General features: G+C 46.4%; 1 protein-coding gene across 1 annotated transcript in view; it reads right to left on the reverse strand.

Moving 5' to 3' along the window:
• The window catches only part of LOC126534813 (uncharacterized), a 49,047-nt gene that overhangs the window by 21,579 nt on the left and 3,413 nt on the right, over window positions 1–24,055 (reverse strand). The window contains exon 2 of the mRNA XM_072289478.1: window positions 8,724–9,872. Within this exon, the coding sequence (XP_072145579.1) occupies window positions 8,724–9,859 (1,136 nt within the window). The 5' untranslated portion in view covers window positions 9,860–9,872. The remainder of the gene's footprint in view (window positions 1–8,723; window positions 9,873–24,055) is intronic.

Genomic DNA, 24,055 nt, shown 5'->3' on the forward strand with positions numbered 1-24,055 from the left:
AAATCAGGATCGGTAAAGAATGAAATGAAGCAAGAACTGCATGCGGCCGAAGCACAAGAAGCAGATATAAATATAAGCGTCATACATCAAACAACTATTTCAGTAATCTCAATGCATCGCCCGCAACGAAGGTTTCGATGTGTACTGTGTTTGTCTGTATTTATTTATAATTGCAGGAAGATAGGTGGCTGTAGCAATCGTAGTTTGTTGTCTGTAGGAAACCGGTGATAAGACAGCAGGTGTACACGTGTTCGCGTAGGGAAGCCGTTCCTCCTAAAAGCAGCCTAAAGATTTGGTTTGAATAATGAAAATCCAATAGAACATGATAGTCACACATGTTTTTATATTTTTCATATATGCATATTTCGTACCATATAACGCACGGTCAATCTTGCGGGGAAATATGAGGAGGGGGAGGAGGAGGAAAAACATTTATTAAAAAAAAAAGAAAGGCCAAGCGGGTGTCTTTTTGCTTGTTCGGGAGGCGCCCATAATCCAGGGCTCCTGCGCCTCTTGCTGTCTCCTGGGCCTGCCGCATCAGTTGCTGCCGGTTACGAGAGTCCAAACTAGTCAGCACGGCCTCTCACTGCTCGGGTGTGTGGTTGGGTATTTGCGGGGCTGCCTTCACGTTGGAGCACGCCCATGGGGTGTGATATAGGGAGGCGTAGTCGTTACAAAGGGGACATTTGTTATTAATATAGTGTAGGGTGTATTGCGTGCAGTCTGGTTAAATGGGGAATCTATTGGTTTGTAATTGTCGCCATGTTACGGCGTCTTCACGTGAGAGGGTCTTGTGTGGGGGTGGGTATTGTCTGTTCAATCTGTGGTGTTGTAGTACGGTGTAGTATTGTAAAGGCACGGGCTCCATAGATGCGGCTGTATCCCTCTCTTGTGGCGCCCGGGAGGCATGAGCTCGGGCTATAGCGTGCGCACGCTGATTTCCACGGAGGGACTCGTGTCCTGGAGTTCATACTATTCCAACGTCCGGGAGCCCGTCACAATTATTACTGACTCCCAGGCAGCTTGCCGTAACTACGCGAGAGGAAATATGAGATTTGAAAGCTTGTAACGCTTGGTCGACAATACAACCAACAGTGATTGAGCCACATACACGGCCTCTGGTTTTCCTCGCATCATCATAACACATGAAAACTGGACAATGGTCGCTAATGTCCCATACTAATGTATCAGCGTTACATATCACAATTTCCCAACTTGCAATTAGCAAATCTATAGCCGGGTACAACTTTTGGAGACGCGAGATGACCGACCAAATCACGACCGCCGAATGCCTGCGCGACTAAAGAAATAGTCCCGCTCAAAAAATCGTACTTCCAAAACGCGTAATTCTAGGTATAAATGAGACGTTTATATCTTGATGACTGGTTTCGTAGAGCTCTCGGGATTGGAATGCTACAGCACATGTCTAATCGCGCAAGAAATATAACCCCGTGCCTCCTACAACGCGGCGCGTCGTCTGCTTTTTAGCTTAGTTGCAGGGGACAAAAGTAGAAAGAGCAGCTCTGCATGGCTTTTGCGCTGGTTTACACGTACACAGAACATTTACTACTCATTTCCCGAGCCTAAAATGGTTGAGTTGTTATTTACCAAGCAATTAAAAAGAACAATACATTTATCGAAACCATTACAAGCATGGTGCGAGAAGACGATCGAGGCAGGAAAGGTACAAAAGTCATCGGTGCTTCAAAAAGGTGCGTCAGTCATCGTTTTAAATATTTACTCTTGGTTTTAAATATCATTAGATTTATATTGTTTGGGTGTTGTGCTGTCACAAACGTATTTTCAAGAATGTGATATGTTGGTTTTCGTCCCGTGTTACGTTTTTTTTTTTTTTTTTTGCAAGCCTGCAATCTCGGAAGATTGCACACGACATTCCGTGCGAGTTTTCCGCCGTGGAGACCAGCCGGCTGGCATCCGAACGCGATCCTCTGTTGCCGAACGAGCCTTGTGTCACTTCGGTGTCCACACCACCAAGGAGCATAGGCAGCGCTCGTCTTGCATTTTTCTACCTCTGTCCGTGCTTCAGCGCGTTTTTCCTACCATGGAAAAAGAACAAGAGCAGCCACATCCTGAACAGCCATTCACGCAACATTATCGTCGACTGCTACAGGTAATGGCGCAAAAGGGAGCCTGAACGCAGCATGGAGGACACGAGCAAGTTTGCGCCGAGAAGCTCGGTGTCAGCGAGAGCACAGTGTTCAGGGCGAGCAGGGAGGTCGAAGCTTCGAATTTTTTGGGGCCAAACTGTCGACGCCCTCGCGAAAACGCCCACGAAATGCTATGAAGAGAACACGCAGCACGAAGTATGACAGCTGCCCGTTGCGCACGGTGAGGTCATGTGTGCACCATTTCTTTCTCCGCGACGAGATGCCGATGGTGGAGACGATAACTAACGAGTTCTCGAAGCGTATGGATTTGCCATCACTGAAGCGGTTTACTGTCCCTCGCCTGCTTGCCGAGACCGGCTCCAAGCACTAGAAGAGGAGCCGCAACTCGCTGCTGACATCGTCGAATGGCGGAATTGCTATATTCGTGACGTGGAACGCTATCGAGCGGAAGACCGAAAGGTCTTTCTGGACGAGACAGGCATGACGGCGGGACACACTTGGTCGATCTTGTGGACAGACACCGTGATGGAGAACTGAGGACGCCTGTACGCTCGAGTAAATGGCCTGTCGACGGATCTGAAACAACGTTCTGGGAAAGGCCAGCGCCTGATCGTGACGCACATTGACAACGAGGATGGCTTCGTCAACAACTGCTTGGATGTATTCCGAGGCCAAAGAACAGGCGACTACCACAAAGAAATGGACGGCAATCGCTTCGAGGGATGGTTCGACGACGTTCTGCAGAAGTTGCTAGTTGGTAGTGTCATTGTTTTGGAGAAGGAACCTTACCATACCCGGCGAGAAGTGAAATTGAGAACGGCGTCCTGGAAGAAGGAAAAGATACAGGAGTGGCTCAAAAGGAAGGACATCGCCTACAAGGAAAGGATGGTGAGGTAGCAGCTGCTTGAGTTGGTGGCATCTGTAAAGTCATGCTTTTTGAGCTACATCGTAGACAGCGCAGTTGGAAGGGCCGGTTGCATTGTACTCAGGCTCCCGTTTGTACCACTGCGAATTTAATCCCATTAAGCTGGTGTGGGCAAAGGTTAAGAATGGCATCGTTGCAGAGAACAGAGACTTCAAGTTGTCCACGGTCGAAGACATCTTGAGGGAAAAAAATCAAGCACCTAACGTCGGAAGAACATTCACCAGGTGATGGACCTGTAAGCAAAGTTCACACTTGACACATACGGGAGTGACCACATGCAACCAACCGTAATCCAACTGGGTGAAGATGACACTAAAGAAAGTGGTTCCGACTACAAGCCGTCAAGCATTGAGACACACGACGAAGCATAACGGTTTCTTATAAGGAAAGAACAGCGCTTATTAGGGCTACCAAAAATTTGACGGTGGATTCGTAGCAGACAACTCATCTCGTGACCTCTCAAATAAATAAGCAGTTCATTTGATGGCATATTCCTTAATGGAAGCTCAGTTTAGAAAAAAAGCAACGTCCTGCACACATCGAGCTCAATTTAGATACTGGCACGGAAGCATGCTTAAATGCTGGTAAATCGAATTCAAGCACAATTATTAACCTTGAATAACTATATGGGGCCCAACATGCTCATTCGGGCAGCCACGGTCCAGCTTGACAGGCCCTATGGCGAAGTAGCAGCAGTCAACGCGCAATTGGCAGCCAATTAGCAGATTAGCAGATGAACAGCAAAATAGCAGCCTGCACGCCAAAGCACATTCATGTGGTTGCATTGTATTTGTTGGTCATCTGGCTCAGGGAAGTAATGCGAATAAGAGAACAGTTATAAGACATCATTAGCTTAGCGAGCCCCAATATGCTCATTCGGGCAGACATTGTCGAGATGGCAGGCCCTATGGTGAAGTAGCAGCAGCCGAGGCGAAATTGACCGCCAATGTTGACAGCCTGCTCGTCAAAGCGGAAACACCACGTCCAAACGAAAACAATTGAAGCAGTCGTGTTGGAGCCATCGTCAAACATTACGTGTCCCTAAAGGCCATTAAATGCTGCCAAGCGATTCAGCACGCTCATACAGCACGGTCACTGCTAATTTAATTAAGCGACATGAATAAGGGATAGTAACGCAAGCGCAGTGTCATGCTCCTGTTGCGCGTTTACAGGTAGTTATGCCACCTCTATTGTTTTTTACAGCCTCTTGAAATGAATAATGCCAATGTGAGAACGCCCCAAATACTCCATTGGGGAGCCACCATCGAGCTTGACGGTTCCCTTTGTGAAATAGCAGTAGTCGGGAGCACGTTTCAAAGGCACCGTTAGCAGTAGGCACTTCAATGCGCAATCATGTCGAAGCCATTGTTGGTGAAATATTAGTAGTCAACGCGAAATTAACAGCCACTGTGAGCAGATGGCATGCCAAGGCACAAAACAACAACATAAGAAGCAAGGAAAGAAATACAGCAAGAAAGCAGACTGAGAAGACAAGATAGACGGGAGAGAAACGCCTTGATGACATCGAAAAGGCCAGCCCTGCGGTTCACAGGACTTGGTGCTTTGAGTGAAACGAGTTAATGAAATTGTGAAAAAGGACGCAGCTGAAAGAAGACTAACAAAAACGATAATATAATATGAAAGGAGAGGAATAACAATAAACGTAAACACGCACCAAAGCAGGCATATATTCACTGACATGCACACTAACGCCAGTGTGAGAACTAATAAAAACTGAGATATAAAGAAACGGGAGAGGTAAAAAATATACAGAAACGCAAGCGAACACGAACTTACATTTATAAACAGACGCGGTAGAGGTATTCGGAGTCGGTTCACAAGCTGCTGTGCCTACTTTGTGGTATGTCCTTTTTTTTCTTTTTTTTGCACCGTTGCCTTAGGAATTTTTAGCAGCAACACATCACCAGAACCAAAAAGCAGCGCAGAGCTGTGCTGTAGGAAATCATATCGAACGCTCACAGCACGTCTTATTACGTGAATATGCCACAGCAGGCATTCTACAGCTGGCGCGTGCAGCGAGCAAAGGGTGCTAATTCACACAACGACGCGAATTTATGCCAAGTTCTCTTCCAAAGGCAACAGTCTGACGGTCACAATTTTATACGGCTTGGTACCGGGGCTGACATTAGGAAAACAAACACTGCGACCGAACATCTGACCGTTACTCAATCAATGACCTCGGCGAGAGGAGCACTCGTTGTTTTGTTTCGTCGCCGTACGCTTTTCACTCCTGAGAATGGTCTTGCTCCATCGCTTCACCACGTGCGACGAAAAACACAGCAACACAGTACACGAACACACCCTACACTCAGCGTAGGTACCAGACTTTGGGAGACTTTCCTCGTCGTAACTTTCGCTTTGGATCAAAACAAAACACCGTCGAACAAAACACGCGGGATGTTTGTTTGCAGCGGTGTGTTGCCGCGAAATCTTGCAGGCGAAGCGCAGCGCAGCGTCACCGATGCCCGGTGCAGTCTTTCTTCGCCGGGTCACGGCTCAGAACAAGCGACCGCGGCACAAATGGTGGATCGTAACCTCGCAGCAATATTTCCGGCGCGATAGACCACCACAAACAGCTTGGGAAGTCACTCTGACGAGGGGCAGACGCACACAGCTGACGCGACGCAGCCCAGTTCGAAGCGTGGGCGGCCACCTTCTCAGTCGGTGGGGTCACTGGCCGTCCGGCTCGTGACGTGGTTCTAGCGTTCGCGCCCATTGGTGGAAGCTCGTGTGCATCCGCCTTTGAGGAGCAAATGCCGCCTTTTCCTTAATTTGAACCCCACCATATAGCAGATGATGTCGACGGCGTCGAAAGAGTAAGTGTTGGGATTATATTTGCAACACCTGAGGAATGTGGCCTCATAGTAACCGAAAATATGTGTGTCATCAAGGAGATTTGTGTTGAAATCACCTCCACAATTTAACCCATTGTTATCTGTGCGAGTGTATTTCAGAAATGCTTCAAAATGTTCATGAAATAAAATAGATTGCCTTTAGGAGAGCAATAAACAGCAATAGCTGGCTCGAAGCAATTTTCACGCTAAGAAGTTCGCAGTAAATAATTCTAGAGGATTTTCCGGGAATATTATAGATTGCAGACCTTTCAGTGTAATGAAGTACACCATCTCCACACAGACTTATGCAACTCATAAGAAAACTTCCCCCTGTATATGCAGTGCATCGCATTTATCATTATACCATGTCTTTGTTATGTTAACAATGTTGAAAATAATAGCGAATTCATTTAATAAGTGCGATATTGTCGCGCTTTCCTTCTTACAGATCGCACTATAAAGTGAAATACAGAATTTAATTACTTCGAGCAATGGCTGATCAAGTTAGGTAGGACAAACTCTTGGTAACTCATAGATATTACAGTGAGTCAAAGGACGAGAGAGAAAGAGAGAAAGAGAGAGAGAATCAACTTTTATTGAGCCCTTAGTAAAGGCTGGTGCGCGCTGGCAGCAGATAGGGTGGAACCTTCTTCTCAGGTCCCATATGCGTCCAGCAGTTCCTTGCCCCTAGCCGCTAGCGCGAGCTGGGTCGGTAGGTCGGGGCTGGACAACAAGGTCTCCCATCGCTCGGGGGTGTTGGGGCTGGGGAGGGTGGGGGGTAGGGATGGTGGGGGTGCTTGAGTTTAGTGGACTTTGCAAGGATGTGTGCTAGAGTGCCTTCTGATTGTCTGCAAAACGGGCATGAAGTGTCATGCTCTGTTGGGAAGATCTTGTCCGGGCAGGACGAGCCAGTGCTACCGCACCCCGTGACAAATTACAAAGACATGATCCAAATGTACAGAAGCGGCAGATGTAGGCTTCCCCATCCGCATCCGCAACACAGCCGGAGGCAGCAAACGATCGTGCGACGCACGCAAGCGGGGTCGCCAACACATCCCGTGCTCTTGCATAAGATGTTCCCAAAGGACGAAACGCCACTTAGATTTTGCATTTCTCCCCACCAACCCCGATGGTAAACAAACTTATTCTGGTCTCCCTTGAGTAGCAGGTTACTTCACAAGCTAAAAGCGTTTCGTGTACGTGAAATAGGCTCCACCAAAGGGACTCTGCACAGAAGGCGGTGAGCTTTCTTGGAATTCTTAAGCTGTGCGAAGCACTGCGAGTCTGCAGCTTGACTTTCATGTTTCTATCTTGTGCCTATGATCATTCTTATAACACACCTTCCCTCTGTTCTTTTTTACATTTTATTCTGGCTTTACATTCCATAGCACTAATGAAATGCAATTGAAACAGCAAATGAAACAGCATATTGCCACATGTACACCCCTGAAAGAATGTATACGGACCAGGAATTGCGCAATAAAACTAATTTTCTCCTCTGTCTGTGAATGCAACTTGATATGAAAGACTGCAATCCAAATTTGGCATTATGAATTTTCCAGTGTAATCGTCAGCTTCTGTTTATGCGTGGTAATTGCGAAGAAGGTCAGTTTTTTCGGTGACCCTGTGGTCCGTATACTTTTTCTCACGGGTCTACGTATAGATTCAAAGGTAGACATTTGTCAGAGATCTGCCTGCTCGATAACAATCACCCGGCGTTCCAGGGCCCGACCGGCTTCTTTTTTAGGGGTTAAATGCCGGGAGTCGTGGCCGTGACTATATGCGTTTTCGGTGGCCCGACGGCGACAGGTCCGTGGGCATGCTTGCGCAGTGCGCCATGCCCATCCAGGCAGTGCACAAGATCTTCGCCAACCTGCCGGATCACCAAAAAATCCACATACGCACTCCTACGCCACACAGCGTCTAACCCTTGAATTGGGCTACGAAACGTGTGCTTTCTTAAGATAAACTTTGGTTGGAATTTTCTCTGTCGTTCATTCGGATGAGCGTACAATAAAGAGGGGTGATAACAGAGCACCTTGCATTGTTTCTAAGAGATGGTGTGATTTTCTAAATGATCTCATTTTGAAATCTTTCTGCACAGCTTCTTGAAGGCGCAGTGGATCCAACAGCTTCCGCGAGACGGACGTTGGCGCATCTTGTGTTATAGGCGTGTTGATATCACCATTTAGATGATTAAATAAGCCTTCGATAAAACTGGTGTAAAAAGTAATGTCAAATAATTTTGGTTGTACTCGCAGTACTAAGCGAACGCAAATTATACATATTCTTAGGAAAAGCGCGAAGGGGCAAAGGCGATAGAAGAGCGCAGGCCTAGCTCTAGTCATGTGTTCTTGTGTCGGGCTTTCCTCATTGCGCTTTTTCTATCCAGTAAATGGACACCAATTCGCCCAGTTCACCTTTGTAGTAATCACCATAGGCGGCATAGGAACGTCCTGCGCTCAAGTTACGAAATGCGCAAAATCGCCAGTTCGTGATGCTATCAAATAAACAAACTCTCTATGAGTGTGTCGCCGGAAGCTTTTACGTTTCAGGTTGAGACAGCTTTTAATTACAAGTTCCACTTCTCTAACCAATTACTACTATAGCTTTGTTCTCCGTTGCTGCTGATCTATTCGCTGCGCAGTTTTGCTAAATTAGCTGCCAGAAACGGTACTCAGTGCCCCTAAAAGGCCTTGAGTACTGCACATTTTATGTACTCCATCTAGGAACAAGCATTTATTTACGCAATAGCTTTATTGAATCATGTTTATACAGGCTGTAACTGCAGCGCTCGTCGACAGGTCTCAAAGTTTACGAACCGACCCCATAAACAAGATTACGTTCCCTTCGTTTTTCCTGATAAGAAACATAAACGGACGATCCACGACAACGCGTGTGCCCGGTTTAGAACTGGGGCCACCGGATCCCATGCCAGCCTCCTCCGTAGCTTTCGCGGGCTCCGTGCCTTCTTCGTCGACTTGAATGAACGCCTTGTGGAAGACCTGCGAGACAGAAGCCGTACCGTTCTCAAAGATACCAGAAAAGTCCGCGCTGTCGCTGAACAACTTTTTGGCTCCGAGAGCAGACAGTGCTTCCTTCAATGAAGCAGAGTACTCGAGCTTGAACTTGGGAAGAGTAAGCTCCACGTTCCCTTTCATGGCGAGGCTTTCCAGAGCCGAGCGAAGAGGCGACTCCGAGAGCTGCCCTTCCAAGAAGGACAGCCCTTGCACTTCATCGGGGACGAGTATGATCATCGAAAAGTTTCCGCCAGTGTACGGTATTTCCACCAACGTCGCCTTCAACTCCTTGGATTGGCCGACCTTGAATGGTGCCTCACTCTTGAACATCATTTCCACCTGCGCACTGTTTCCGGGGTCGAGATGAAAAGCTTGTTTTTTTGTGTCTCTCTTGTGGAACTGGTTTTCCCACATGCTCTTGAAGTAGATAGCGTTGGCTATAATGAATGCCGTATCTTCTGTCACACTACCGGGAGGAAGCAGCTCTTTGATCTTTGAGTACGTTACCCGGAATACCCAGTCGTTGACATCTTTTCGGACTGACTCAGGGTTTTTCTTGAAGTCAACAGACTTGATGCGACCCCTGAAGTACGCTTCCAGAAGAGCGTCGAATTCTATGCGGACTTTAAGCTCTCGCTCGGTGTACATCAGATTGGCCAATTGAAAACTGGCGTTAGAGTACCAGCTGTATGGTAGCTCACGCAACAGCTGCCGAAATTGGTCGTGTATTTTGTCGCTTTCGGTGACGTGAAGAACGGCCGACAGTTCCGTTGCGGTGTCACCGCGTGCGCCGGCAAGTGCCATTGAAAGTGCACTGCCTACGCTGTACGTGGAGTAGGCGATGTTGTCTTCCTTATTAAGAGAGTGTAGTTGGGCGTACAGGTCAATGGCGAGCTTGAGCAGGCAGACCCCCAGCGCAGATGTCGTCATTGCTTGACGCGATCTATAAAAACGAAAAAAAAAAAACGCGTTAATGTTAGAGTAGCTGGGATAGGGACAAACATTAAAGAAAATAAGGAATCTCCAGATACTGGTAATGTTACTATTGCTTTAACAGCGCCAAGTAATCATAAGCTAGCAGTAAGTTTTCCGACCCGAAGCATGAGCTTAGTAGCACGTACTAGTAAACAGTTGTACACCACAGACTGCAAGGACCTGCTTCAACGTTTAAGAAAATCCTTTGATTATTCCCGTTCAGCTGACTGCCTATGTCAAATCTAATAAGTGCCATTTTATTCGAGCTTCTGCGGCTACACTACCACAGCGTGGTAATATTAAAAAAATAAGCAAATACTGTCTATGGTTTTGTGCATCAGCTCTATTTTTTGGTGTGTGTCTCCTATTTGCAAATTTATTTCTTATGAAATTGCAGATCTCACTGGGCTTATATACAGCTTGTTACAACTGGTGCTTAACTCGTTGTATTATTCCATCAGAATAAATATATCAGGGCAGATACGACGTGTATGCAGAAATCACTTTACGCGAAGCCTTTTCGAAATGTTTCAAGTACGCACAAGGAACTGTTATCATTGTTTTGCCGTTGCAAACTTTTCGTTTCGTTTGGCTTCGCGCATGTGTTCCTGTTCTGCACGGAAGTTTGCCACCACATCGAATACGTGGCTGCCCGACATGACGACAAGACCGGCACGACCACGTGGCAAGAGCATGCAACCGACACGACCGCCACGTGCGCGGATTTGAGTGTCTCTGACACCAGCCCATTCTTCTATTACCCCCATCGATCGGCCCCGTTCAGTCTTACACTGTCTCCTGGGTCCGTTCTTTATGCAGCAAGAAACGGACAGAGCACACGTGCTGTCAAAATTCTGCAAGCGAAGTACAGGAAACTTCCGTTGAATAGAGTGCATATTAGAGGGAGGATATTGATGCGCATTCTTTGGCGAGTACCTCAGCAAAACAGGTCTGTCACGCGAAACGTGTAATGCACTGTATCTGCGCAAAAGTGCATAGTTTGCAAAGTTAAGAAGTTTAGTCGTTACGATATTATAAATGTATATGATTTGTAGATTTAAAGGCGATAAGGAGCAATTGAAAAAAAAAAAAAAAACATGATCATAGAGAAAACCGCTCACGCGAGACCGCCTTGAAAGCTGACGTTCCCGCGTACACTGAACTATGTGCAGAGAAGCCTGCTGTGGGGCTGCTGAGAATAAAACTGATTGGTACATGTGATAATAGTACAATAGCAATAAATTATTGGTGTCGTTAATAAAAACTAGTGACGTCGCCGTCGCCGCGCCAAAGTCGTAACAAAAAAAAAAGAGAAAATAAAATGAAAAATAAAAATAAGTCAGCTGTGCTGAAACCGGTTGTGACGGCGTTCCGGCTCAGTTGATACAATCGCTTTGAACGGGTGGTCCAGCTTCCTGGCAACTCATCTCCACACCATTCAGTTCACGGATTTGATTTCTTTCGCACCAAAAAATCGATGGGTAGATATGCATAAGCTAGCAAAAGCAAGTAAGAAAAAGCGAACAGCTGACGCAAAGGATGCGCATGCATTCGTTGACAAGTCTGAGAATTTCCTTAGCATCTGCTTTTGAACTAGTTGTTTGATTGCGTGATGCTGTAGCGAACAGAGACGGTTACCACCACGTCTGTGATGGTATTACAGATGGCGATGTAGACCAATTCGTTGTGCATGGTATGTGCTCTCCTGCGGTTAGAATACGAACGAAAAGTGAACGACGAAATCTCGCGAACAATCCAGAGGAAGCTATTCGTTAACAATAATGCGTATTTCATGGAGTAAAATGAAGTAGTTTAATACAAATCATTTTTCAGTTAGCGGCTGCACAAAGTGTTAAGAGATGGCGCTAAGTGTTCGTGTTCGCCATGGAGGAAGGGCAAAAAGTCGCAGTTTCACCCGACAGGCGAAGCATGGATTACGATAGCAAATTAGTGGACAGCTCTACGAAGTAAGGGTAGTAGACTTATCGGCTGTATAAACTTGTAAACATAGTCACACTAGCTAAATGAACAAGCATGGTGTCAAGTGTACACAAGGAAACATGCAAGCATATCACTCAAGGACCGCGGAAACGCGCTGTCAAAACGCTGACGTGAGGAAACGCGGCAGCAGCAGCGAGCGAAGTGGCATTCGTGCTGTCTATCGCTTCAACGAAAAGTGAGCGCCAAGAACACACAGAACGCACAAAGAAAGCTACAAGCCGCCGACTTACGTAGACTCTGCCTCCCAGACCGCTCTCAAGATAAGGCCGCAGGACCGTGCGCAGCCGTCACATGCGCGGTTGCCTGCGGAGTAGAACACCGTCGCCCCCTCTCTCTCCCCTCCCCCCGGTGCCTCGCCACGTCTGGTGCCTCGCGCACGACTGTAGACGGTGCGCTTCCTGCCCGCTCTCGACTCATTCGCGCAGGAAATATTGAGCGCGATGTTCGGCTTCCCTCGCACGCCTTCCCTCGCACATACAGCGCAGAGGGCGCGCCGATGGTGTTATCGCCCTTGGACTTAATACGAAACCACGCGGCGACGGCGACAGCAGAAATGCGCTTGGAGTGTCCATATAATTGGTATCGCAAAAAGAAAATAACTGAAGAGAGGCCCTGACGTGACTCTTTGCGAAGCCTCCGTGACGGCGGAAGTTGGTTTTACTCCACCATCTTTTTCTTGGCAGATTCTCCCCTGCTGTTTGTGTTTCTCGCCTACGACACGCAAGCACGTTGGACTGCACGGACGCGAGCGCGCCGTAGCGATTCGACCAACGGGTACAGTCATGACGTATCATCGCGATACCGTCGCCAAAGTCATGTCCGATTTCGTGCTCCATCGTTCAAAGAATTTCCTAATGAATTAAGAATTAACGAAGGAATTCTTTCGCCCACTCTGCTCCGTCGAGGTCCGAGCCAGCAAGCGCAAGCCAGCGCTCGAGCGCGTGAAGCGTCATTGGCTGCAACGCCACGTCACGAGGCGTGACGTGGCGTTGCGCTGAATGGCCACCGGTTTTTGCGCTGAATGGGTCATTTGACGCTTCCGCATCAAAACGCGCCACACACGCATGCACGTTGGCAATGCCAAGAAGCTGCAAAATGATTATCCTAACATTGATTCCCACAGGGCGCCAGTGCTATCCGATTCTGTTTAGCTCTCCGAATCAGTATACGAAATGGGGACACGTTGAAATTCTTGTTGTCAATATAGCAGCGAACGCGGGCCGCCGCAAGCTTGCTTGGTCGCAGAAGCGATGCATGACGCAATGATCATGCAGATATAGCGCGTCGCTGGCATCAGGACAATGCGCTGCCGCCGAGGAAAGGAAGATAACAAAAGTGAACAGCTTGGTAGCTGCTCACAGAGCCGTGCCGATGGAGACGGTGCCATCGTGACGAAATCTGAGGCGGCGGTATTGACGGCTGAGGCATTTATTTTCTTTATTCCCCCTTTTTTTATATAGCGAAGCCGTTAAGAGGAAGTTCTAACTCGGGCCCAACTCCGGCGCGGCCTATTCAAATAGATGTAAAACGCCGAAATGCTTTTCTCAGATAACCCCTGGACCGATTTTACTGAAATTTGCTGGATTATAGAGAGAAAGGTATATTCTAGTGACTTTTAGACGCGGACTCTCCATTAAGGGTCTGAATGTTGTTAGAAGAACATTATATTTTCGAAAGTGCGAAAGAGGTAGAAGCGCGAAGTTTACAAATTAATAGCTCCGCATCAAGAATAGATATCATGGTTCTGTAAACGGCATCCATTAGATCGTTCAAAGCGGACGAATTCGATATGTCAATTTATATCTTACGTGAATTCGTTACGTTGTGTACAAGGGTTATGCAAAAGCTGTATTTCGATATTATTAATTTTCCTTTGAGATTCATGTGTAATATAATAATTTTGTCCGCTTTAGATGTGCTGTAAGATGCAATGCACAGAATTGTGATATAATTTTTCATTGCCGAAAGACAGAGTTGTAAACTTGATGGTTTCGTTTTCCAAAAATTTGGGATTTTTGCCAATTTTTAATAAACAAATGATGACCTGACTCAAAAATTCGAAACCAACAGTCACTAGATTTTACGTTTTTCTTTAAAGTGCAACAAACCTTGTCAAATTTGGTGCAGTGGTTGCCGAGAAAACGAATTCTCCTTTTACATATATTTAGATAAAATCGCTCGAGCTAAAGCTTCCTCTTAAGGGTTACTTTCTCCACTATCGTGTCCGCGTGTAGAACAAAATCCCGAAGATAGTAAAATGCCGGACTGACCCGCGGATGCGGGGAAGCAAGCGTTAAGCACTCCCCACACGTGGGCCGACGAGCGGGGAGGTACAGTTCGCCATTAAGGGGCCCACATACACAGCTTTGCTGGTCATCCTTTTTCACTGTGTGGAAGGGCACTGACATTTTTTTCTTATTCGCGTTTGTCCTGCATGCGTCTGCGATGAAAAAAAGAAGCAGGTATGCATGAAAAATCTAAGGTAGCGGCGGCAGGTGGTAGCGCAGAAGTTAGCATGCCCAGCCCCTGCACGCACTTATATCACCACCATCAGTGGGCTTGGTGGCACCATCCGAGACGCAATGCTCAATCCTTTGTTCGTCTTCATACAGGTGTTCGCGCAAGGGCAAGTGCGCATCGCTGATGGCCTTCCGATACTGATAGAACATCTTCCTTTGACAACGTCATCAGTACCATGCCTACACGTGCCCTACGCTCCGCTCATTCCGCACGTTGTCAGGCCGACTGACTCACCACCCGAGGCATTATGGGACGTGGACCGTCCTTTCGGCGCACCGGCGACGACGGCGACAATGTCGAGGCTGTATAAAACTGAGAGCCGACCGCGCGCCGACTTCAGTGGGCTTGGTGGCACCATCTGAGGCGCAATGCTAAATCCTTTGTTCTTCTTCATACAGGTTGGTGATAAATGGTCCTTTTCTAAATGCTTGAGAACCAGCTCTGTTGGGTTAGTGGGGCTGCCGAGCCCGGCTGTCTTTTCCGCTGTTGCTGTGAATCATTGCATGTTGTGCGTTTGCTATTAAAACTGAGTGGCGATGTGGAAGAAAATCCAGGGCCTAAGATTGACGAGGTTCTTAAAGTGGTTACTGAAATTCAGGCCTCTCAAACGATTCTTCAGAACGGATTACTTAATTACCAGCGTACAGAAAGAAGTGCCACACATGACCATGAAACTGGATGACCTAGAAAATTGGAGCCGCCGCAATAACATTGTCATCTTTGGTCTAAAGGAAGACAATGATGAAACTAACACATCCTTGGCAGAACATGTCACGGAGAGCATACTTAAGGAAAAGCTCGGGGTAGAGGTGCGATCACTCGAACGCATTCATCGCATTGGTAAAAATATTAAGAACAAAGAACGACCAGTAATACTACGCTTGTATGACTTCTCTGAAGAAGTTGCCCTCCTTCGTAACTGTTTCAAATTGGAAACCAATACCATATCTATTTCTGACGATTTTTTTGCCAGCTGTTCGGGAAGTGCGGAAAAAGTTGTGGCACTCGTCGAAGGTTGATCGTGCGAAAGGTGAAAAGGTGAGCCTTCGGTTTGATAAAACGAAGATTGGCAATAGCTGGTACGCGTGGGACGGCGAGAAAAATAACTATGATTAAGCGTACACAGGTTGACGATGACGCTGCTCTGCCCGGAACAGATAAATGACCGCAAAGCACAAGCCCCTTGACATTATTGTGCCTTAATGCACGTAGCACTGTGAACAAAAGAGACAAATTAGAAGAGATTGTCTTGTTGTACTCTCCTGACTTCGTTGTAATTACCGAAACCTGGCCGCACCCCGACATTCATGACACTGAAGTAGCTCCAGTGGCTTACAGCCTCCTTCGCACAGACCGTGACGGTCGCGGTGGGGGCGTAGACCTAGTAATAAAAAATAGCGTTTTATTTCAAAAACACAAGGGCATACATGGTCATGAAAGCATCTGGTGTACCGTTAACGTGTGCGGAATGTCTGTTCTGATAGGTGGTGTGTACAGGCGTTCTAACGCTTCCGTCGAATACATGATGCAATTGCACGATTTCCTTCACACCAAGGTAAATGCCAGAACCAAGCTGATATTAACCGGTGATTTCAATCTTGCAGGAATAGACGGGGATAACCTAACGTTTGGGGCTAGGGAAAAGGAAAGCTGCGACCAATTGGTGAAGTTAATGTTTAGCTTCTCGTTATCGCAGCTAGTTAACCATCCAACAAGGCAGCAGGGAGGCGCCGCATCAGTGCTAGACCTGGCATTTGTCTCGAACACTCTCAAACGGGAATTAGCATAGAAGATGGTATTTCTGATCATAACATGCTTTTCTTGACCTTTTCTGGGCTAACGTCAAAGACGGGTCACCAAGGTAATCCTTGCATTGCTTTTAAAGATTATAGAAGCGCAGATGACGTGGCATCATAGATTACTTAGAAACTGTGTTTGAGGATTTCACACCACTGCCTTCATATGATGTTAATGAATTGTGGGCGAAATTTAAGGGTGCCATAAAACATTGTGAAGAAAATTTTATCCCCACAATACGTAAACGAACAAATAGAAAAACACCCTGGATTACCCGCAGTATCATCCACATGAAAAGAAAATTGAGAAAGATGCGCAGGAAAAAACAAAACCCACTGGAAATCGCGCATCTTTCGGCTGCGTTGAAGTCTGAATTAAAAAAGGCGAGGGATAACTTTTTCACGAATACTCTGACGAACTTCATGCACAGTCAGCCGCACAAATTCTGGCACTATCTGTCAAAACCTGAAAACCCAATAGTGCAAATTGAAATCGCAGGACCTCTTACCCATGATGCACGCACTATTGCTAACGCTTTTAATGCCCATTTCCAATCCGTGTTCACACGCTCTCCCCGTCCAAGTGATGTTTCGTTTGCATCTGATTCAGCGATGCCTGAGGTAGTTATAACTGAGCCAGGCATACTGAACCTGCTCTTGAAAATCGACACACACACAAAAAAAAAAACGGCCAGCCCCGACAATATTTCCAATACGTTTCTAAAACGATTTGCTGCCGAACTAGCTCGGTTCTTACACAGGATTTTTACGGCGTCGCTTCAAGCAGCTGCATTACCTTGAGACTGGCTCGTCGCAAAAGTAATCCCATTTCACAAAGGTGGCAATAGGTTGCACATAGACACATACCGACCAATTTCTTTAACAAGCTGCTGTTGCAAATTAATGGAGCACATTATCAACAAATCCATTATTAGTTACTTAGAAAACAATAACCTGATATACCCTAAACAATATGGCTTCAGGAAGGGCCTTTCTACAGTGATACAGCTATTGGAAATTTCGCATGACTTTGCAGAGATAATTAATTGCGGACTACAAGCAGACGCAGTATTCGTCTATTTCTCCATAGCCTTCGATCGTGTGCCTCACTGTGAACTGATCGAGAAATTTAACTTATTGGCATCGCATCTAACACTCCTGCGTGCATAGCATCTTACCTCGCACACAGATCACAATATGTATCGGTAAACAATAATGAGTCAGAGAGCCTTGAAGTCTGACGGGATGTCAACGACATCCCGTCATGTGTTGAGCCTAACGTAACCGTGCGTCTTTTTGCAGATTATTGTGTTGTCTACACAACTGTTCGGTCTGTGGATGATCAAATTAAACTAAACACCTCACTAAACAGAATTGCGAATTGGTGTGATAGGTGGGGAATGAAGTTCAACATCAGTAAACCAGCATGCATCACTTTTACACATAAAGAGGTACCTGACATGTTCACTTACAACATAAGAGGCACAGCTATAATATGATCAGATACTGTAAAATATCTGGGTGTGACATTCTCGAGCTCGCTCAAATGGGACACTCACATTGGTATCACAGGTGCAAAGGAATTTAGGCAGCTCAATTTCTTACGTCGGAAATTCGCAACAGCACCATCCCATGTCAAATTACCTGCGTACAAAACCCTCGTTCAGCCAATACTTGAGTATGCCAGTATTGTATGGTCCCCGCAGCTTTCTTACCTTATTGATAAACTTGATAGAATACAGCGCATGGCACTCCGTTTCATTTATTCCAGATACTCGCCGTACGACAGCGTCACTGCTTTACGTGAACAAGCAAATATCCCGACTCTAATACCAAGAACGCATATCGCTGCCATGAAGTTCCTTTTCCTTCTTTATCACGGGCACATAAATATAGATAAAACAAAGTACATGAGGCCACCCTTCCAACACTCGGAAAGAACAAATCACCGTAAGTGCATCATACCGTTTTCTGCCTGTCGCAACACATTTAAATATTCATTTTTTCCATCTGCTATTGAAGCCTTGAACCGTCTGCCGGAACCAATTGCACATGTTGACTCCATCGAAGAATTTGCAATCAGAATACGTGCACTTTTTTATGATTTGGTCTGTTTCCGATTATTTACTGCTTCGCTACAACGTTGCGTTGCGCAACTGTGTTTTGGTCGTTTCCCACCGCATCTGAATTGTTCGTAGTTCTTACCCCTTCCCTGTATTATCCGCCTAGTACTCTTTGTTTTGGTCTGTCGTTTTGGTTGCATGTTATATCTTTCGATTGTAATAATTAGCGTATTTCATTGCTTTCTTCTGTTGTGACCAACAATGTTTTGTTGTTTTGATTGTGACCCACTCCTGTATGAGCCTGTAAAAAGGCTTACAGTATTGGTAAACAAAATAAACAAATATATGATATCGGCATTGACATGAGTTCGTGGTAGTGATAGCGACCAAAGCTCTCCTTTTTCTGCGCGCTCTAGCGATTGTGCTACTAAGAATGTGGTTAGCATACCCAGCCACTGAATGCAAATTGCAGCAGTTACGAGTGGTGGAATCCCGCTGGGGCTGATTGTGAAGGAAACTTCCTTTCTCAGTCCGCTCTCGCGATGGTGAAGCTAAAAATGAGGAGAAGGCCTGACGGACACAACGTTGATCGTCACCATAACATAATGGATGGACGACCTGCGGAAAGGGCAAGGCACACCAAGTTTTTAGCACTTCACTTGTCCTACGTACAGTAAAGCGCTATAATGGCTAGTATGCCCTCATGGGTATGCAGGGTGTCTACCAAATTGACATTTCGAAATTCCCTGAGTTTTCCAGGTTTTCCCTAAGTACCTTTGCAAAGTTCCCTGATTGAACCAGAACTTTGTTTTATGTCAAGACAGGCTGACATCATGTTGCCCGATGCTGTCACTCTCTAGTAAACATGCTGAAACAAAACGAAAGTGTCTTAATAGAGTTTGAATAATAAGGAGTAGTATCTATTTTATTTAAAATGAAAACAGAAGGAAGGTGCTAGTAAAATGCGCAGCGAAAAAAATGGTAGAACCCATTCCCAATTGAGTCTAACATATTCAAATACGAATGAAAAGGAGCTGCATACACAAGTAAATATTTTTGAATAAGAGCTATTTCTATCAACTGATAGCAAGTTCATCGGTATGAGGCCTGAACTTTGCACAACTAAGATTCTCTCTCAGCAGCTGGGAAGTCAACCTCAACTGTCCTGACATACTCTCAGCTCTTACACAACATCTCAATGTTGGGTTTCACTGCTTTAAAGAGTTTATTTTGGTTTGGATGAGGGACACCTGCATCTCGGCGTCAGCCAACACTTTGTTTTTTGAGCTCAAGCTCCTTCAAAGAGGCGGTGGCACGCTTCCCGTTAATTCCTCAGTGCGTCGGTCCTTTCTATTCTCATCCTCCTTCTGTCACGCTTTCACCCCATGGATCATTTTGAAGCATCCTCTTGGTCAGTTGTACAGTCAACGTCCGATTTTTCGGACTCCCTAGGGGTCGCAAGAACATCCGAAAAATCTGGCAGTCCAAAAAAAATGAATGCATGTCTTGAACTGCCCTTAAAGGGAAGCTGAAGAGTCTGTCGAATTCAATAAGACGCTCATATATAGATGCGGGAACCTTATAAAACATGTAGGTAATATTTGTTTTTTTTTTTCAATTATTAGCGACGTAATCGTCGGTTGAAATTGCGCTGTAGCTCCGCCCCCCGTCGAATGCCGCGCGCTGCTGCTGACGCTGACGATGCGAGCGAAGACCGGAAACCGCGGTGTTGTGACGTCAACTCTAGTGTTTCGTTCCTTCGCAGCGTCCGCGACCGTGCCTGACCGCGCATATTTCTGCGTGCGTGCCATCGTAATCTGCTCCGATCGACCCTGCATTCCTTTGTTGGTGCGTCTGCGTGTATGTAGAGTGGTAGTCAACGTGGTAGTCAACGTGAGTGGTAATCAACGCGAGTGGTAGTCAACGTGGTAGTCAACAGATGAAGGTCACTACACGTACTGCATGAACCGGGAAGCTTTTGACGCGTTTAAACCGTCTTTGTAGATTGCCGACAGCTTTGGACAGCGCACAAATGCCGACGATCGCATCCCCGCTTACGTTCCACGAGGAGACATGCAGAAACACAACACTACAGTTGTTTGACCGGAAACGAGCTCACTAGATCGGCGAAAGATCGGCGAGATCACTAGATCGCTTTGCAAAAAACATACTCACCAAAGAGCATTTCCAACACGAGGAGATCCCAAGACTTTGCTTTCGTTCGCGTCGAAAGCACTGCTCGCACCAGCATCGTTTGCTTCTTCGAGAGGCCGGCTCTTCGCAATCGGCTCGTACATGTAGGGAGTAACGCCGAACTCCTCAGAAAAACGCAGTCTCTCTAAATTTTCCATGACCGTCTCAGAAAAACAGCACCAAACTACCTGGCACCGCGCTTCATGTGTAGCGGCAGCGGTCGGTTACTAGAGTTGACGTCACGAGGCGCCCGACCAATCACAGGCGGAAACGAGACGCGCGAGCTGGGCGTGTCCGCTGCTGCACTTTTCGTCGACATAAAATATATTTGCGCTTTCTTTCGCTCAATTTCGATACGATATTCGAATTCGGAGGGTTGAAAACCATTATGTACAGATGTTCACTCATTTTTTCTGGAAAACCTTTCAGCTTCCCTTTAAGGGCTAAAATTGCCCCAGGCGCGTCAGAAAAAGCTCTTACGGCCTGCCAGTACACTTATTAGGCATATCGGTGCTCGTACTGTGACAGGAGACGGGGGTGCACGCGTGTATAATTAAGGAATACATATTGTGTCCCGTGACAATTGCCCCTTTCCACGCTTGTTACGCTTCGCCGCCTAACACTACTGTACTGAGTCGAAGCTAACTTTCGGAGACTGGCATTACGCAACGCGCTGTGCTCTGCGATCTTCGAAGCCAATCGCGAGGATTACAAAGGCGGAGTCGGTGCCATTGCTGACAGCGGCGAATTCTTTCAATGAAAACACGGCATCGCACGACAAGAAGCTTAATAGCGATCGTAGAAGCAGCTAGGCCTAACGTTGCCGCGGTGGTGGCTACGGCTGCCAGCGGATCTGAGTGCGACAGTGCCGGTTCGAGGTGGCGAGATAATCAAAATGGCCGCGGTGGTGGCTTTGATTAATGCCATTTCAGACCTGCAGTCAGGGCAATATATATTGACTATATGGAGTACATGGTGGTGCCGCAAAGCTGCAAGAATTATCGGGCATGTCCGGAAAATTGGGCGTCTGGAAAATCGGTCGTTAACTGCTCTGGCAATACATCGTATGAAAATGGTCAGCTCGGTCTGCGATAAGTTCTTGTGGATCTCCACGTTGAACGTCGCAGTCGTCACGATGAGAGCACTCCTGTGACATTATTAGCCCAGTGGGCTGGGAAGGCTCGAGTGGTAGCCCACCTTGAGAGGTATTGGCTAACAATTATTAATATGCGTACTCTGCGATAATGAAAAGGATGCAGAAACACCACTGGTGTTGTCTAACTATTCGTAAACAGGCCCCCAAATTTCAATTAGCCCACCCCCAAACATTAAGTAGGCCCATCCCCAAATTTCAAGCTGGCACACCCTCAAATTTAAATTAGCCCACTACCAAATTTAAAGTCGGCTACGCCCGATTTTCATTTTTCCCAGCCTGAAACTTCAAGTTGGCCCAATCCCAAATTTCAATTCGGCCACCCCTAATTTTGAAGTTGGTCCACCCACGAATTTCAATAAATCGCCCCCCAATTTCGAGTTGAATCATCATCCCCAAACTAACGCTGGCCCACCCTTCGATCACATCAAATTTAGGATGGTCCACCGCAAATCACCCCCCAATTAAGGTTAGTCCACCCATATATCACCCCCCAATATAGCTTGGCCCAGCCGCACATCACCCTCATGGTTAGGTTAGACTGTTCCCATGTCACCCCCAAATCAAGATCTAGCTATTAGCATTTCTCCATATCTGTCGCTTTCAACGTCGATGCATACACGCCACCATCATCCTAGTTCCCTGATGCCGTATTTTGGGCGAAGATTTATTCAAGTTTTCATTTTTTCCTCGCACTGTAACCCACTGGAATGATTCTTTATTGCCTTTCGCCACACTTTGATGTTTTTAACTTTGTTATTATTGTTTTGTTGCCATTTAACCCACCCTGCTTGGACCTGTACAAGGTTTGCAGTATTGAATAAAGAAAGAAAAATCACTCCCAAATTTAAGTTAGCCCACCCCCATATCACCGCCCATTCAGCTTGGCCCAGCCCCATATCACCCCCATGGTTAGGGTTGCCCACCCCCCATATCACCCCCAAATTTAGTTTCTCCCACCCCCATATCATCCCCAAATCCAGGCTGGCCCACCCCCCATATTCCCCCAAACTTAGGCTTACCCACGCCTATATCACCTCAAATTTAGGTTGGGCCACGCCCATATCAGCCTCAAGTTCAGCTTGGCTCACTACCATTTCACCCCAAATTTAGGTTGGGCCACTCCAATGTCACTACCAAATTCAGCTTGGCGCATCCCTATATCACGGCCAAATTTATGCAGATGCCACTTCCAATTTCAAGTTGGCCACCCCAACCTTTTTTATGAAGACCTGGCTATTTATATGGGAAATGCGTCAAGTTTTTTGGCGTTACAGAACACGATTTTGCGGGATTTGGCTACCAAATTGCTGGGGTACTCGCCAAAGAGTGCTGCACATTAAAAGCAAACGCACCGAACGAGGGTAACCATATGTTGACCCTAAATGCTGACGGCTAGCCAAGCTAGCTTCTCTGTAGAGCGACAGTGGAAGACACAACACGGGACATTTATTCAAATGTGTTTTTTATGGCCACACCTATGGATTCATACCACTTGGCTGTAGGGAACACATTAACAGTAGCTATTATTCCAGACGCTGCACATATTCTCCTAGTTGGTGCATTTCGTATTTGGATGAATCTTTAGAAATAATTAACGTTTGGGCAGCGAGTCAGACTGGCAGACCCTTTGTTCCACATGAATGTTTCATAGGAATGGCACTGGCCACCGGGTGGCATTGTGGCCCTGGTGGACCTGATTCGCTCGGAGTGTGTGCCATTAGGGAGAACCGAAAGTCGAAGAAAACGGACCTTCCAGAAGAACGTAATAAGAATAGCCATTTTGTTCTCCCAGGTTCTACGATACAAAGCACGAAAGTTTTTTTTTGCATAACACAAAGCCATGCGCAAGCTTCTAGTTATGATGTCCAATAAATGAAATCTTCATAAAAGCGATGAATTAATAAATGAACACGACACTGCTACGTCTAAGGAAGGAAAAATAGAAAACAATATTTGAAGAGCACCACTGGAAAACCAGATCCGAAAGCAAATGTTGAGTTTTGTGTTTCTGCCAGCTGGTGGGAGACAATAAAACTAAGTCCTATGAGCTTTTAAAAAAACTGCGCCGCTAAAAAAGCAGAACCGAAAGCAAATCTTGGGTTTTGTGTTTCTGTCATCTAGTGAGAGACTACAAAACTGGGTTCTATGCGGCTTTAAAAAAATGCGAAGCGGGAATGGAACCGCGGCCACCGTGACACGGACTATAGATGCGCGGGATTCTACCACTCGGCCACAGCTTTTGAGGCTTCGCCGAGCGGTACGCTCATGTTTTTATACATACCACGTGAATTTTCACGACAGTGTTACAAAAGTCGCTTTTCGGAACAGTGTAACGCCATGTGTGGAGAGTCGAGATAGGCATCAATCGAAAGCTGAGTCTCCAGAATACATGCGCTGCACTGGGTATTATGGTAGACGCCGT

Source organism: Dermacentor andersoni, chromosome 7 (genome assembly GCF_023375885.2).
Source record: "Dermacentor andersoni chromosome 7, qqDerAnde1_hic_scaffold, whole genome shotgun sequence".
Taxonomy (NCBI): domain Eukaryota; kingdom Metazoa; phylum Arthropoda; class Arachnida; order Ixodida; family Ixodidae; genus Dermacentor; species Dermacentor andersoni.